Source organism: Octodon degus, unplaced genomic scaffold (assembly GCF_000260255.1).
Source record: "Octodon degus isolate 3935 unplaced genomic scaffold, OctDeg1.0 scaffold00169, whole genome shotgun sequence".
Lineage (NCBI taxonomy): Eukaryota > Metazoa > Chordata > Mammalia > Rodentia > Octodontidae > Octodon > Octodon degus.
Window position 1 is genome coordinate 2,617,233 of NW_004524745.1, and position 17,295 is coordinate 2,634,527.

The 17,295-nt window shown below is 40.7% G+C and overlaps 1 protein-coding gene across 1 annotated transcript in view; it reads left to right on the forward strand.

Moving 5' to 3' along the window:
• Positions 1-203: 203 nt before the first annotated feature.
• The window catches only part of Brd8 (bromodomain containing 8), a 74,617-nt gene continuing 57,525 nt past the window's right edge, over positions 204-17,295 (forward strand). The window contains exons 1-2 of the mRNA XM_023703373.1: positions 204-276; positions 1,478-1,574. Of these exons, the coding sequence (XP_023559141.1) occupies positions 258-276; positions 1,478-1,574 (116 nt within the window). The 5' untranslated portion in view covers positions 204-257. The remainder of the gene's footprint in view (positions 277-1,477; positions 1,575-17,295) is intronic.

The following is a 17,295-nucleotide window of genomic DNA, read 5'->3' on the forward strand; positions in this document are numbered from 1 at the left end:
AAACCTAGACCCTTATTTCCAGAAAGCCTAAAGGAATTACTGAGGCTCCAGCTGCCATTTCCTTTTCTTCGTTGTAGCTCTCCTTTTCAGCAGCCCAGAAGATAACTAGTTTAAATTGCGAGTTCCTCTTTAGTGAAAAACTACATTCCCCAGCATGAACCGCGAATCAACGCCTATACTCTATTTCCCAGAGTTCCCGTAGTTCGGCCCCACGAGATTATCTCTCACTGACTGTCGTAGAAGACTTTGGGGCCAAGATGGCGACAGGAACGGGCAGTGAGTATCTGCACAGATTTTTGAATGGAAGGCCTTTGTAGAGCCGAAGCTAAGTTACCACAGTTTCGACACCATCAGGACAGAGTGGTTACACTGAGAGCCGTAGGCTCTTCCAAGACATGCGTTCTGCGGCGTCGTGAGTCTAAGCGCTTGTTTCAGGGAGGGAGAATGGATTTGAGAAGCAGCTCAGCGAGTCTTTGTATGTTGGTAGCTCTGAAGGAAGGGTAAGAGGTAAAAGCACTATAGAAACTGGGGCGTTCAGTGGAAGATAGGTTGTGAACCATATGGCGTGGCCGGCCCTTAAGTCACTGCATTTTGTAAGGTTTGTAAGGGAGTTACAATGGAATCAGTGATCCATGAGCTTTTCTTTTTTTCTTTCATGAGCTTTTTATGCCACCGAGGAAATTGTGTTTAATGCATTTCCATAATTTTTCTGTGTTTCATGGATCAAAATTGTCTCATGTCGGATATTTGGGGGGAGGGGCTGAGGGAAGTAAACAAGTTTATGCTAGGGGAGGGCGGGGTAGCAGGAGGTGTGCCGCTCGGAATCTTGGGAAATAACGCTTGCGTTGAAATTGGAATAACGTATCCTAAAAGCCTTTGGGGATAACTTCTTTGTTTTAAACTGACTTTACCAAATTTGAAAAAATCAGGGCTTGAAGCTCTACCGTTAATTCACATGCAAAAAATAGGTACCACGGCCAGTGAAGATAAATTTACTGAATACTAGCTCACTCTGTCCTAGTGCAATGGCAAGCAGGAACAGTGAAACGAAGGATATAGAGGCAAATTTATTTTACATACATTGACATTGGTCAGGATCATTCCCAGAATATCAAACCCTGATCTCTGGTTGTCTAAGGCTTATATGAAATAAGCATGCAGGAAGTAGAGGGGCAGAATGATTTGTCAAATGAGGCATGAGTTTAAACAGTGTGCATCATAGTGACTAGCTATGCGTCACAGTAACTGATTGTTTCTAGGAGATCAGAAGCAACCGAACTGCAAAAGGAACTTACCTGGGCAACTAAGAAAATGAAGTATACTGGCTGGGAAGGGGAGGAATTTTGTTACACCAGTAACTGAAATATTTTGTGTTTTTGTATTAGGCTCTTAGTTGATCCTTTGGGGTGTAAAACCATTGAGTGGTTTAAAAAAAAAAAGAAAAAGAAAAAAAAAAAAAAAACCACTCTCTTTTCAGAACACAAGCTGCTGAGTACTGGCCCCACAGAGCCATGGTCCATCCGAGAGAAACTGTGTTTGGCCTCCTCTGTCATGAGAAGTGGAGATCAAAATTGGTAAGGTATCTAGGGCGACATCATTTATGGATCTTAGAAATTGCTAGGTATTTTTTCACTTTGGGGGATTTCTTATATTAATCATATGGAGGTGCTGCTTTTTTTTTTTTTTTTTGGTTATTGGGAATCAAACTCGGGACCTTGCGCTTGCCAAGTAGGCACTTGTGCCGTTGAGCTGTATTCCTGCCTCTCATATAATTTTAAATTTTTTATTTATTTATTTTTTTGAGACAGTCTCACTATGTAGTTTAGACTGGGCTTGAACTCATTGTGTAGCCCAGGCTAGCCTCCAACCTGCAGTGATCCTCCTGCCTCTCAGCCTCCCAGGTGCTGAGATTACAGGCATACCATACCACATACCCTGACAGTATTTCTTTAACAGGTTTACTGAAATACAATTTGCATACCATAAAATGAACTCACAAATGTACATCAGTGATGTTTGGTATACTGAAAGTTGTACATTCATCACCACAATCTAACTTTGGAAGATTTTCCTTATTCCTAAAATAAATTCCTTACTCTAGCTGTTACTGTATGCTCTCCCCTTTTTCCTACCTCCAAGCAACCACTTTTGTTTCCTGTACCTGGGTGGAACTCAGGACCTTGTTGCCAGGTAGGCACCAAGCAACCACTCTTTTTTTTTTTTTGCGGTACTGGGGATTGAACTCAAGACCCTATGCTTGCCAGGCAAGCACTTACTCTACTGAGTTATTTCCCTGGCCCAAGCAACCACTTCTTAACTGGACATTTCATATAAATGAAATCATTCTGAGACACATACAACACTTCAAAGTTTTATGCATGTGTAGCATGAGTCAGTACTTCATTCCTTTTGTGTGTGTCTTACTGGATGGGGATTGAGACCTTCACACTAATGTACATCCCCAGATTTTTTTTTTTTTCTTCTTGTAATAGGGTCTTGCAAAATCACTAAGTGTCCCAGACTGGGCTGGAACTTTTTTGATCTTCCTGATTCAGCCTACCTGAGTGTTGGGATTCTGGGCATATTATCTCTACTTTTGTGTGTGTGTGTGTGTGTGTGTGTGTGTGGAACCGGGGATTGAACTCAGGCCCTTGCACTTGCCAGGGAACCGCTTATTCTACTGAGCCATCTTCCCGGCCCCTAGATTATTTTTAATAATTAATATAACATGGCATGGTGGCACATGCACTTGGGAGCTGAGGCAGGAGCATTGATGTGAGTTCAAGGCCAGCCTGGACTACAGAAAGTTGTAAATAGATTGACAAGAAAAGTGAAAATTACTATTTCAGTAACGGTTTTTTTTTTTTTGGATTCTCGAATGCCTTCAGGGCACTTTTGGCCAGCGGGAGAGTTGTGAAGTTCGAACTCCAGCAACCTGAGGCTGACAGCTTTGTGGAAGCAGCCACTTAAAGGACTGAGCTAGGGCCAGGCCCCCCAAAATTACTATTCAGTGAATCTGCCTTTTTTTCATTCTTTTTTTTTTTGAGATAGGGTCTTGTTATGTAGTTCAGGCTGGCTATGAGCTCTGAAACCCAGGCTGGCCTTGGAACTCATGTGTAGGGATCTTCCAGCCTCCAACTATCCAACTGGCATTATAGATGTACACTACCATACCTTGCTAGTCAATCCACCTTAATCTTCACTTTGTTAAAGTTGCCTAGTCAATCCACCTTAACCTTCACTTTGTTAAAGTTGCATTACTTTGACAAGTTGGTGTAGATTCCACCTAGTGTTTATTTAGATTTTCTCTGTAAGAAAAGATGATGAATTAGATTTATCCAGTGTGTTTATAGTGCCTGCTTAATAGGTTTTTTTGTTTGTTTGTTTGTTTGTTTGCTTGTTTGTTTGTTTGGTGGAACTGGGGATTGATCTCAGGCCCTTGAGCTTGCCAGGCAAGTGCTTATTCAACTGAGCTATCTCCCTGGCCCCATTAGTGTTAAAAAAAAACTTTAGTTCTAAATTGTGAGCCCCTACAAACTACTTTCCTTGATAGTGAAAATTGCTCTCAGGGCCTTCACAATGAGTTACCTTCCTAACCCTTTTTTAAGTTGCTAACTAGCCTAGGTTGGGATCAAACTTGTGATCTTCATGCTTTAGTTTCCCAGAGTTGTAAGGTTGTAGGTTTGTGCCACCGTTTCCCACTAGACCTGCTTTTCACTTTTTTTTTTTTTTTTAGACAAGGCTTTACTTTGTAATTCAGGTTGGATATCAACTCACTAAGTAGTTCTGGCTGGCCTCAGATTCATAGTAACCCTTCTGTCTCAGACTCCCAAGTGCTGGCATGTATCACCATGTCCAAATAGAACTTTTAAAAATCATCTTCTGTTTAAATAGCTCAGTGGTAGATCCTTTGCCGAGCATGCACAAGACTCTGGATTGAATCCTAAGACCACCAAAATCTAACTGGACATCAATCCACCCCCCCCCCATGTTGAGTATTAAACCCAGGGCTTATGTGCTTTTATGTGCTCTATTCCCTGGCCCCTGAATATCAGCTCTAATGAAATCCCTGGCAAGGAAAAAAATGACATGAAGTGAATGACTAAATTTATTGTCAGAATAAAACCATAATTATACTTAAGCATAAGTAAACCTGTTAAAGAATTCAGGTCAGTTAAGTCTAATACCATGGGATAGAATTATGGTATCTCTACTCCCTCCCCTACTTTCCCTGAATGTTAAGGCAGTCAGTTATACCTCATTCTTAAGTTAAACTTTCAGATAACCTGCCCTTAATTCCAGAAAAAGTTATTTCAGACTAGACATCTATTTCTTGTGTGTACGTGGAGGTGTCTCCAAGTGCTACAATAGAATGCTATTTCACAGGAGAGGTGTTCTTTTGGGCAACTAGATGTTCAAGAAGAGAAGCTTGGGCTAAGTGATTTTTGCCAGATAGTTCATGAGGAATAGTTGCAGTAGTTACTCTGTGCTGATGGGCATATTTCGGAACTGTTGTAGGAATGAGGAAGTCTGCTTTAGGGGGGTCAGCAGGTATCTAGGCAACGGGGAAGGTGCAACCCCTGGGGCATAGCACGTGATTCACGGGGACTGGGCAAGGTGAGAAGGACCATAAACTTAACTCAGCAGGGGAATAGAAACTTAAGAAAACGGCTGACACTATTATAAAATGGATACCAGTTAATGGCTTCCCACACTTTTTTTGTGTATCAAGTAACCTACCTCTTTTGCATCTATTTTGAATTTAACTATTACTATAGTTAAATAATTTTTCTGCTTCCTGTCTTCCCCAACTCCCCCTTTTTTTTTGGCAGTACTGAGGATTGAACCCAAGGCTTTGTGTGAGCTAGGCAAACAGTCAACATTAAGTTACTTCTCCAGCCCTTTTTATTTTACTTTCTGAGATATGGTCTCATTAAGTTGCCCACACTGGCTTTGAACTTGTGACCTTCTCCTCTCAGTCTCCCAAGTAACAAACTAGTGTTATAATGACCATGCTGGCCATTCTGCTTTTTAAGCCTTTGGTTTTTTAAAATCAGATTTTATTGTGCAGTCCAGGCTGAACTGGATAGTATAAAGTGGCTTCAAACTTGTGATTCCTTTGCCTTGTTCTCCTAAGGGCTTGGCTCATAGGTATGTATCATTATCTGATTTGTTATTCAAATTAAAATTTTTACTTTTCATTATCATTACTTCTGCAAATATCACAGTCCATTCTGCAACAGAAACTGTGTGTGTACTAAATCTGGGTTTTTTTGTTTGGTTTTTTTTTTTTTTGTTTTGTATTTTAGGGAAGGGTCTACAGGATGTTCAGGGTCTCACCACTAGATCACACTTCTAGTGATTTGCCTGTTTATAGCCTCCCAAGAGCTGGGATTACAGGTGCGCGCCCTAAATCTGATTTTTGTCTTGTTTTTTTTTTTTTTTTTTTTTTTTTTTTTTTTTCAGAACTGGGGATTGAACTCAATAAATCTGGTTTTTGAAGTAACACATGAACACTAAAAGAAAAGCAGCAACAAAGAAACATGTCAAAATGTTATGTTTGTTTCTCTCCCACATTAAGGAAGTCAAGAAGTAGGCAGCCTATTACTGGTATACAAGCTTTATAATGATGTTAGAGAGTCTGCTTCTTCTATCTTTGCTCCACCCTCCTCAGTACAACATAGTTTGTGTTTTGAAGGTACTTTTTAGGCAATAGTAGCTGCTTAGCCTCAGTTGTTAGCATCCTTGTTTTATGGAACCAGAAAGAGGAAGTCACATTCTTTAACTTTTTTTGTATTTTTAAATTTTATTTATTTGATACAGGGTCTTGCTACACAGTTGAGACTCATAGTAATCCTCCTGTCTCAGCCTTCCCAGCGCTGGGATTTCAAGTGTGAACCGCCACAATTGGTTTCATTGGCCAGTACAAAATGCAGTACCAGGGATCGAACCTGGGTCCTTGCACTTGCCAAGCAGGCACTTAGACTGCTGAGCTATCTCCCCAGCCTCTTTTCTTTTTTGTATGTTTTTGGTTTGTTTGCTTTTTTTTTTTTTTTTGAGACAGGGTCTTGCTCTACATTCAGGCCACCCTAGAAGTCACATGTAGCCTTGGAGTGCCTTAAACTTATAGTAATCTTTCTATAGCAGCCTCCCCAGTGCAAGACTTACAAGAGTAAGCCACCACACCTGGTCCTTTCTTTTATTATGTATATTTTTGGTTTCAAGCTATTTTTTTTCCTGAAATTAAGAACAAAGGGATATATGTGGAAGTCTAGTTTTTATTATTTTTAATTTTATTCGTTTGTCTTTTTGAGACAGGTTTTGCTGTGTAATGTAGGCTTGCCTTGAACTCACAGCAATCCTACAGTTTTGTAACCCATAGTAATTTTATTTTATTTTTTTCAATTTTTATGTATTTATGTGGGGGGGCAGCTCAGCCCACCAGGGGAAGGGGCTGACTGGCATGTGATGCTGGGGTATGAACCACAGTCCCTGTGTTTTGCTAAGCTTGTTCTAAGTAGGTGCTTTAGACCACTGAGCCATCTCACCAGGCCCTTGGCTAATTTTTATTTATTTTTTTTTAAATTTATTTATTTAATTTATTTATTTTTCTGTGTGTGTGTCCAGCTCAGCCCACCAGGGGGCGGTGCTGGCTGGCATGTGGTGCTGGGGGATTGAACCATGGTCCAGGTGTTTTGCTAAGCTTGTTCTAAGTAGGTGCTTTAGACCACTGAGCCATCTCACCAGCCCCCCTTGGCTAATTTTTAAAAAATTATAAAGTATAACTGTTGACTTTTAAGTCTTTCAATTTGGATGGGTAAAAAGATGCATAGACTGTTAGGAGTCACTTTCTTGTCATTAAGACAAAAATACTTGATACCCACAACTTGAGATGTGTTTTGATCAGTTGCTGGTCAGCTGACTCCAAGGCAGAAACTGCATGGTGGAAGGGTGTGGCAGAGGAGAGCTGCTCACCCTGGCAGCCAGGAATCAGAAAAAAAGGAGCATGACCTAGTTTAACTGGGCCCACCTCCACATAGCACTTGAACACTGTGTACCCATCCATGGCCTAATTCATTGGTTGGTATAATAGTGCCCTTATGATCCAGTTGCTTTCAAGAGATTTGAGAGGCATGTTAGATCTAAACCATGGCACATACCATAGCTCTGTCTCATGTAATTGAATTTTATTGATTAGAATTCAGGTTGGCTTATAGTTAAGCTAGTATGATCATAATTCGAATTTTTCACTTTGTGTCATTTTTCCCCCCATGGATCTCATTACAGTGGATGTTCAGGAACCTGGGGGATGTAGCTCAGTGGTAGACCACATGAGAAAGAGGCTCTAAGTTTTTCTGTGCATAATTTGTACAAATTAAAACATAAAAATTAGAGCAAAAATATATGTATAAGTTCTAATTAGTTTTTATTATATGATGAACTGGGCCTGATGGTACACTCTTGTAATCCCAGCACTTGAGAGGCTGAGACAGGAGAATCACAAACTTAAGGTCAGGCTAGTCTACATAAGGAGAATTATCTCAAAAAAGATAACAACAATAGAATGTTACGGTCTTTTTCTATGCCAGTAGATTAGATTTTTAGTTTGTTCTTTTCGAAAGATTCAGTGTTATTCTATTGACTCTACCAGAATGTATTTTCTTCTTCTTCTTTTTATTATTTTTCCTGGAACTGGGGATTGAACTCAGGCCTTTATGCTTGCCAGGCAAGTGCTTGTTCTACTGAGCCATCTCCCCAGCCCCCATAATGTATTTTATATTCACATTTGATGAATATTTAAAATATATATATATGTGTATATATACATATATATTCCCCCCCCCATCATGTAGCCCAGGCTGGCCTTGAACCCCTGACTTAGCCATCTAAGTGTTGAGATTATAGGCATGCACCACAGTGCTTGGCTGAAGTATGTATTTTTAAAAATCTTTCTTCATAGACCTCAAACATTACAAAATAAGGGCCAGCCAGATAGCTCGGTGAACTAAAGTCCTGCTTCAGTATGGCATGCCATGCCGGCCCTGTCCCCGGGGCGTGCTGAGACAGCAATTAAGACTGGATGTGGTCTTAGTACAATAAGCACTTGCCTGGCAAGCGCAAGGTCCTGAGTTCAATCCCCAGTAACGGGGGGGGAAAAAAAAAAAAAAAAAAGACTGGATGTGGTGGCGCACACCTGTAATCCCAGCACTTGGGAGGCTGAAAACAGGAGAATCACTGTAAGTCTGATCTACGTAGTGAAACCCTAAATTTAAAAAAAAAATAAATTTCTGTAAAAAAAAAATTACAAAATTTCTCTCTTGAAAATTAGTTCTAATTTGTTTTTTCATTGTCAATGATATACGTCATTGCTAATCGTATTGTAATATTCTGTGATGAAGTTAGTATTATGATAATTTAATAGTCCAACTAGAAGCAAATATGAGTTTTCTTATCCTTTTAGGCTTTCATAGGTGAATTTACAGCTGCTTTACACTTTTCAAGTTGTTGAAACCAGTTCAGTAAGTTCCTTTATTGCTTAGAAAATGTTAGATTGAAAATCTTCATTCTAGGGGCCGGGGAGATAGCTCAGTAGAATAAGTGCTTCCCTAGCAAGCACAAGGGCCTGAGTTCAATCCCCAGTTCTGCCAAAAAAAAAAAAGAAAGAAAGAAAATCTTCATTCTAGCAAATAATAGAGGAGATAGAAAGTACTATAAACATTGTTTTACAAAACAGTATAATACTTGCTGTCATAAATACTGGTTGAAGTTAGACCCTGTACCAAATACATGAAGAGAAGAAAAAAAAAGTACTGGTTATGCTCATTTTTTCTTGTTTTCTAATCTTTCTTGCCCCATTTTTCTTTCTTTCTTTTTTTTCTTTTTTTTTTTTTTTTTTTTAATTGGAGACTCTTCTCAATGCCTCCTTGTTTTTGTTTTTGTTTTTTGGCGTAACCAGGAATTGAACTCAGATCCTTGCGTTTGCCAGTCAAGCGCTTATCCTACTGAGCCATCTCCCCGCCCCCCCCCCTTTTTTTTAAATATGGAAGGTGTTTTGTTTTTTGTTTTTTGTTTTTTGCGGAACTGGAACCAAGGATTGAACTCAGACCTTGCGCTTGCCAGACAAGCGCTTATTCTACTGAGCTATCTCCCCAGCCCCGCTTGCCCCGTTTTTCTAGACTTAGTATTTTGTTTGTTTGGGATATTGGAAGATTGAACACATGGCCTGAGCTACATACCCAGGGATTTAGTTCAGGGTTTTGACATGCTGCTAAATTGCCTAAGCTGGGCTTCTGACTTGTCATTCTCCTATTGCAGGCTTCCAGTGCGTTGGGCTTACAGGGATATACTATAGGCCATAACCTAATCTATTTTTAAATGGGCTGGAAATTGCTAAAATGAGAAGTTGGTTAGTATTTTAAGACAGGCATGGTGGTTCATGCCTGCAATCCCAGCATTCAGGAGGCTGAGGCAGGATTGTCTCAAGTTTGAGGTCAGTCTGAACTACATAGCAAGACCCTGTCTCTGAAAAAAGAAAAAGTTATTTTTAAAAATAGATGCTCAGGGCTGGTGAGATGGCTTAATGGTCTAAAGCACCTACTTAGGACAAGCTAAGCTAAGCAAAGCACATGGACCGCGGTTCAATCCCCCAGCACCACATGCCAGCCAGCCCCGCCCCCTGGTGGGCTGAGCTGGCCACACACACACACACACACACACACACACAAATAAATAAATAAAATTAAAAAAAAAAAAATAGATGCTCAGACTAAGCGCCTGCTTAGGCAAGTACAGGGACCGAGGTTTGATCCCTGCTACCACATGCTGCACTGGCCCCACCCCCAGGTACACTGACCCAGCCACTAAGTCTGGGCATGGTAGTGAATGCCTGTAATCCCAGCACTGGGGAGGCTGAAAACAGGAGGATCACTATAAGTCCAAGCTTTGTAGTGAGACCCTGAAACAAATACATTAAAAAAATTTTTTTTAATAGTAAAAATAGATGCTGAAAATTAAAAAATGCTGAGATTCCATCTCACCCTGCAAAGAAATCTACCAATAACAAATGCTGGAGAGGCTGTGAGAGAAAAGGAACCTTTTTCTACTGTTGGTGGGAGTGTAGACTGATGCAACCACTGTAGGAATCAATGTGGACATTCCTTAGAAGACTAGAATTGATGGTCCCGTTTGACCCAGCTGTTCTCCTTCTGGGTATCTTCACAGGAGAATTAAAAACATACCACAGCAGTATATGTGCACCCATATTTAAAACATCACAATTTGTAATAGCTAGATCTTGGAAACCCAGATGCCCAATAACCAAAGAATGGATAAAAGAGATGTGGCATTTTTGTACAGTGGAGTACTCCTCTCTTAAAGAAGGATAACTTGGAGACTTTTATAGGTAAATGGGTACAATGTGAGACCATACTCAGAAGTATGTATAAACATATTGTTTCTCTAGTCTGAGAAGCTGAAAGAGTAAGATCCAAATGTATAATAGATAATATGGGAAGAAACTGTTCAAAAGGAAAGAGAAACTGGGATGGGGTAATGGAGAAAAGAAGAAAGGTAAAACAAAAAAAACCCATATATATATATATTATATCAAAGATAACAATACTACTGATTTCTCTTGGTTCATTGAAAAGAAAATCTTGTGCTAATTTTTTTTGAATATTGTTTGGACAATTAGATGCCAATGTCTTGAACTCTGAGTAAAGATAATCCTCAGTGTAATAGCATATTGTTACCCTCCTACTGTTTTGAAATTTAGTTTTTTTTTCTCTTTGAGAGAGAGAGAGACAGAGAGACTGACTGCTGTAATTTCCCTTCCTAGTGGAAGGCAAATCTTTTTGCACTCTTTTTTTTTTTTTTTTTTTTGGTGGCACAGGGGATTGAATTCAGGGTCTTATGTGTGCTAGGCAAATATTGTACCCCGGAGCTATACCTCCACCCCTCTGCATTCTTTTCTTAGGTTTACAAATGGGTGAAGTTGGAATACTTCTTAAGTAGCAGGCCCCAACCTGCTTGCAAGTTTGATAGTATTATTCATAATGGGGCATTAGTATATTGTGGGTAGCAGCTGTGCTAAATTAAGTGGTAAATGTTCAAACAAAATGAATCATGCTTACTTCATAAATCTCAAAGTGAAATATAACTTACACTCAAATATGAACAGAAGGGGCTGGATAGAGTGGTAGAGTGCTTGCCTGGCATATTTAAGGCCCTGGGTTCATTCACTTATACCACAAAACAAAAACAAGCTGATTTGAAATAGAATTAATCTTTATATTTCCTCACATTTTATTGGAAAAATAGTGTGACATAGTATAAGAACACTTAAGACATCAAATACTTATGTGAATAAATATTACTACTATTTAAGTATTCATAAGGTTTGAAATTCAAATCAACAAACTTGTCCCCTGTCTACCAGTGTTAGTTTCTCATGTGTCTCTCCAGCATTAATTTTGTATATTTTTTTTTTAGCCCTCTTATCCCACCTCCCATTTTCTTTGAAGGGAGCTATGGCTCAGACTCAGGGCCTTATACATATGTTACAACAATGCCAGGACCTACATTCCCTATTCTAGAAAGTTTGTGTGTGGATAGATGGATGGATAAGACAGGGTCTTGCATTGTAGGTTAGGCTGGCCTTGAACTTTGTGGAGCCCAGATTTGCCTTGAAGTGGCAGTGACCTCCACGTTAGTGTCCTTTGGGTGCTGGAGTTAATGAGTGCGCCAACATGCCCATTTATTTATTTATTTATTTATTTATTTATTTATTTTTGTGTGTGTGTGGCCAGCTCAGCCCACCGGGGGCGGGGCTGGCTGGCATGTGGTGCTGGGGGATTGAACTGCGGTCCCTGTGCTTTGCTAAGCTTGTTCTAAGTAGGTGCTTTAGACCACTGAGCCATCTCACCAGCCCCGCCCTTTTATTTATTTTTGAGATGGTCCTATCCTGTAATACAGGCAGGCCTTGAGCTCACTAAATAACCCAGGCAGGTCTTGAGCTCACAGTGAACATTTTACCACATCCTCCTGAGTGCTAGGATTCTGAGTATGGCTTCTTTTTTAAACAAAAATGATCATGTGTTAAACACAGTGTGTCTGTGTATGCATATATGTGTGGTGCTAAGGATAGAATCCAAGGCCTTGATACCACCCCCACCCCCTATTTTGGTCTTTTTGAGAAGAGTCTCACTATGTAGTTCAGGCTAGTACTGAACTCAACTTTGTAGCCCAGGCTAGTGTGGACCTTGCAGCAATTTCCCTGTCTCAGTCTCCTAAAAGCTGGGATTACAGGTGTGTGCCACCATGTCTGGCCCTATACTTTGATTTTACTGCTATTTCTTTTCTCATTTGGTTTTAAATCTTAGTGCTTGTTGCCTATCTGTATGTGAACATTTGTCTCATTTCCCCCCTTTTTAAACAGTTGCATGATAATCTGCTTTATGAATACACCATGAAATAAATAAATAGGGGGGTGAGGGTGTGTGTGTGTGTTATTATTTATTTGGTACAGGATCTTGCTATGCAGCTTGGACTCAGTGATCTTCCTGTCTCAGCCTCCCCAGGGCTGACATTACAGGCATGTGCCACCACATCCAGTCTGTTTGGCACCCAGGGCTGGCATGGCATATGGTGCCAGGGATCAAACCTGGGTCCTTAGGCTTGCCAGGCAGGAGCTTAGACGGGTGAGCTATCTCCCCAGCCATATACCATGAAATAGTGTAAACGTGGTTTAACAAAACTTTGCACATACTATATACCCTGTTGGTGGACATTGCTGATACAAACGTAATCTTACACATTTATATATAAATTACAAGATAAACTGAATATAATTTTTTTTGGCAGTACCAGGGATTAAACTCACTGAATATAAAATTATTGAATCAAAGATTATGTAAATTTGGAAGACTTAGTAAATTTTTCAAGTTCTATTCAGGTTTTCATTTCACACTACCAGTACCTGTTTGTTTTTATCTCTCTCTCTTTTTTAGTGTATTTGGTTGTTACAGGGTCTCACTATGCAGCTCGGACTCATAGTGAGCCTCCTGTGTTTAGCCTCCCAGTGCTGGGATCACAGGCATACGCTACTATACCCAGACTCTATGGCCCACTCAGCCCACTCTGGGGAACCTGGGATTGAACCGTGGTCCTTGCACTTGCCTAAGCAGGTCCTTCAGTCCACTGAGTTATCTCGCCAGCCCTATCTCTTTCTCTGGGATTATTTCCTTTTGTCTCACTCTTGTTGCTGGGACAAATACCCAACACCCAAAATGTGGAAGAAAGGTTTATTCAACTCACAGTTACTGGAGATTTAAGTCCATACTCGGCTGGCTCCAAGGCAGAGTGGCACAAGAGGAGAACATCAGTTCATGAACATCAGAACAAGGGCCAAGAGAGCAGTAGCAGCAACAATGACAACAGAGAGGAAGTCTGTCTCTCTGTCTCTCTTATGTTATATTCAGGTTATCCACCCCAGGCTGGTGTAACACTCACACTCATAATCCCAGCAGTACTAAGACCCATAATCCCAGTGGATTATAAATTAATCTCAAACTCTAGAAGTCCCTGCCTCGTGACTGCATGAGCCTGGGGGGGGGGGGGGACTATTAGACACACCATAACATTCTGCCCCTGGACCTCCAAAGTCTCATGTGCACCCCTTAATGCAAGACATTTTAGTCCATCTCTAAGAATTGCCATAGTACCAAAAGTTTCAGCATTGCTGAAAAGTCCAAGTCCCAAGTCTTCTCCAAGATCTAAGGCAAACTTAGCTGTGAGCCCCTGTACAAAAGAAAAGTTAAACACTTCCAACATTCAGTGGGACAGAACAAACATTACCATTCCAAAAGGTACACACAGCAGGATACCAAGCATTGTGACCAACACAAGTCCAAATCCAGGAGGGCAAAAATTAAATCCTGTAGGTTCTTATGGAACATATGAAGCAGTCTGGCAAATTGTGAGCTCCATGTGTCTCTGCCCCTATAGCACTCATGCTAACTCCCATGGCTTCTTTCTTAGGTCAGCTTTGCTCCCTCCTTGCAGTTTCCCTTCGATGATCCACGTTCCTAGCTTTTCCAGATTTCTATTTCCGCTGAATAGGCTTCTCTCTCACAGCTTTACACACTGTCCTCTCGGGCACACTGCCTGGCCTCCGACATCTTCTGAAATTAAGATAGAAGCCTTAACCTCAGAACTCATGCATTCTGAATGCACCTAAAACCAGTGCCACATGGATAATGCCAAGGTCTGCTGCCAGCTGGAGCTTCAGTTAGGCTTCCTTCTCTCTTAGCTGTAGGGGTCAAGTTGCTGGATCACTGAGCACTCTGACCCTGATTCCAAGGAATAAATTCTCCATGCTGGTGCTGTTTTGGAACCTGGTATGGCTGCTGCTGCCATTCTGAAACTTAGTACTGTGCAGCTTTCCACTCAAGGCAAAGTCTCTGACCTTTGCAATTCTGAGACTGTAAAGGGTGGAGACCTTTTGCCTTCTGTGATACCCTTAGGCCATCCTTTCCATTCTCTTGTTCCTCCTCAGCAATGGAGATCCTCTGAGCTCTAGCTTTGCAGTCCACAGCTTTATCAGAGCTTTCTTTTCTGGCCAAACTCACATTTTAAAATCATCCTGCTGGGTTGTTTGCTCATGAATCTCAACATAAATCTAGTCAAAAGCCCCCAATAACAGCCACACTACTGCCTCAACATTTGGCTGCTTTGAAATTTCTTTTGAAAGATGAATCAGTCTGCCATGCTTAATTTCAGTCTCAGGCAAAGTCTCCGGACACAAGCAAAATTCACAAAGACTTTTTGCCAAACCAAAACAGACATCGTCTAGAGTGCAACAACCAGTGCAGTCCTTATTCTTAGCAGAAACCTCCCCAGACTGGGCTTTACAGGCAGATTTTGTATCAGCTTTTGAGCTCTGACCAGAATCTTCCCAAACAGCAGCTGAAGGCATTCTAGCTCTTCACTAGTAGGTGACCTCTTCAAACCTCTCTTTCTGTAAGCCATTCCCCAGGGCTGGGGATTTGGCTCAGCAGTAGAATGCTTGCCTAGCAAGCTGGAAGCCCTGAGTTCGGTCCTCAGCACCAAAAATAAATAAATTAATTAATTAAATAAACCTCCCCTAAAAATAAACCTCCCCCTAAGCCATTCCCAAAAACTCATAATCCAAGGAGATCAGTAGAATAAAGGCCTGCCTGGCAAGCTCAGGGTCCTGAATTCAATCCCCCTCATACTGCAGTAAATACATAGTAGAAAATTTAAAAATAAAGTTAATTAGGGCCTGGGAGATAGCTCAGTAGCCTGAACTGCCTGGCAAGTGCAAGGTCCTGAATTCGATCCTTGGTACCACAAGAAAAATGACAAAAAACTCGTAATCCACATGGTCAGGTTTTGCCACAGCAGTGACTCTGCTTCTCTGGTACCAAATTTTCTCTCAGTTACTCTTCTCTCATTACTGGGACAAATACCCAACATCCAAAATGAAGGAAGAAAGGTTTATTCAACTCACAGTTACTGGAGGTTTTAGTCCATACTCAGCTGGCTCCAAGGCAGTGGCACAAGGCAGAGAACATAGTTCATGGTGGCAAAAAAAGAGCAAGACGAGCAAGGGAAGAATAGCAACAATGGCAACAGAGAAGTCTATCTCTCTTATGTTCAGGTTTTCTGCCCCAGGCTGGGTATAACACACCCATAATCCCAGCAGTACTAAGACCCATAATCCCAGTGGATCATGAGTTAAACTCTTAAGGCCTAGATAAGTAGCTCAGCAGATTAAAGCACCTGCAAACAGGCACAGGGGCCAGGAGTTCAAGCCCTGGGCCTGCAGAGACAGCAATTGAGACTAGGCATGATGGCGCATACCTGTAATCCCAGCTCTTGGGAGGCTGTAAACAGGTGGATCACTATGAGTCCAGTCTAGTAGTGAGACCCTGAACACCCTATAGACCCTTTCCCAAAAATAAAAAAGTGAAATTTTGACTATGATATTCTTGGCTGTATTTTTTTTTTTTTTAATCATAGCTAATTGAAGTTCTACATTCCCCACTTATCTATGTGCCAAATTCCTTTTCCCTGCCAGGAAAGTTTTCTGTCATGACTATTGCACAGGTTTCCTTTTATATCATTTGTGCTATCTCTTGCTTTTTATTGAGTATAATTTGTCCTATGCTATTCTTTATTTCATCTAATAGCTGCTGAATTGATGTCTCATGGTCCCTTACTATTTTTAAGAAATCTTTCCTTTCATGATTTCCTGTCTGAGACTGTCCTCACAATGGTTCATTGTGCTGTGAATACTTTCCATGGAATTTAAAAAATAAAATATATGCAATTTTTATTTTTTCTCTTTTATTTATTTCAATGGAATTTTTAATATCCTGGTTATCTGTTTGAATCTGCTTTATGGATCCAATATCTTTCCCATGCTGGTATATCTTTCCCATGCTGGTACTTCATGGTTTCCATCATTTTCCTAAACACCTATATTTTTTCACCTATATCTGCTCTGGAGTCACTATCATGTTTTTCATTTCCATCTCTGTAGTATCTGAGAAATTATTTCTGATTTATTTGTTTTGTTTTGTTTTAGAAAGCCTCATTCATTTGCTTTATTATTAGCACTTCAGAGAGGCCAGGTCAGTGGCTCTTGGATTGTCCCACCTCATTGGCCCCTGGCTATACCTTTGGTAAATTGGATATCTGTGGTTGCATTTTGTTTGTCTTCTCATTTTCTTCTCTCTCATTCTGGCTCTCGCTCTAGCTCTCTTTCTCTTTCTCACTGGGTTGATGCTTGTAAATTGCCTATTGTGAGTTGCTTTATTGCTAATATTCAGAATCAAGAATGACTACTTCTCAGAGGTGTCTTCCAGGTGTAGCTGGTTTTTGGGTTTTGAATCTGTTGCAAGATCTTACCTCTTCAGTTTGTTGGGGATGAGAGGTTGCTGCCTACTTGGCTCAAGGTTGCTGCCTACTTGGTTTTTTTGGCATTGGCCCACAGTGTTTCCTATGATTCTCAATGGATTAGAATAATTATGTCACTTTGGCTAAAGTGGCACCATCAGCAAGAACAGTAGTGTCAAGCAGCCTAGATAATGACAGACTGAGGTAATCATCAACTTGCCACCTTTAACCATATGAACTAAATTTGTAGTTATATAATCAAATCTAAAACAAATGAGAGGGCTGGAGAGATGGCTCAGTGGTCTAAAGCACCTACTTGGAACAAGCTTAGCAAAAGCATCAGGGACCGCGGTTCAATCCCCCAGCACCACATGC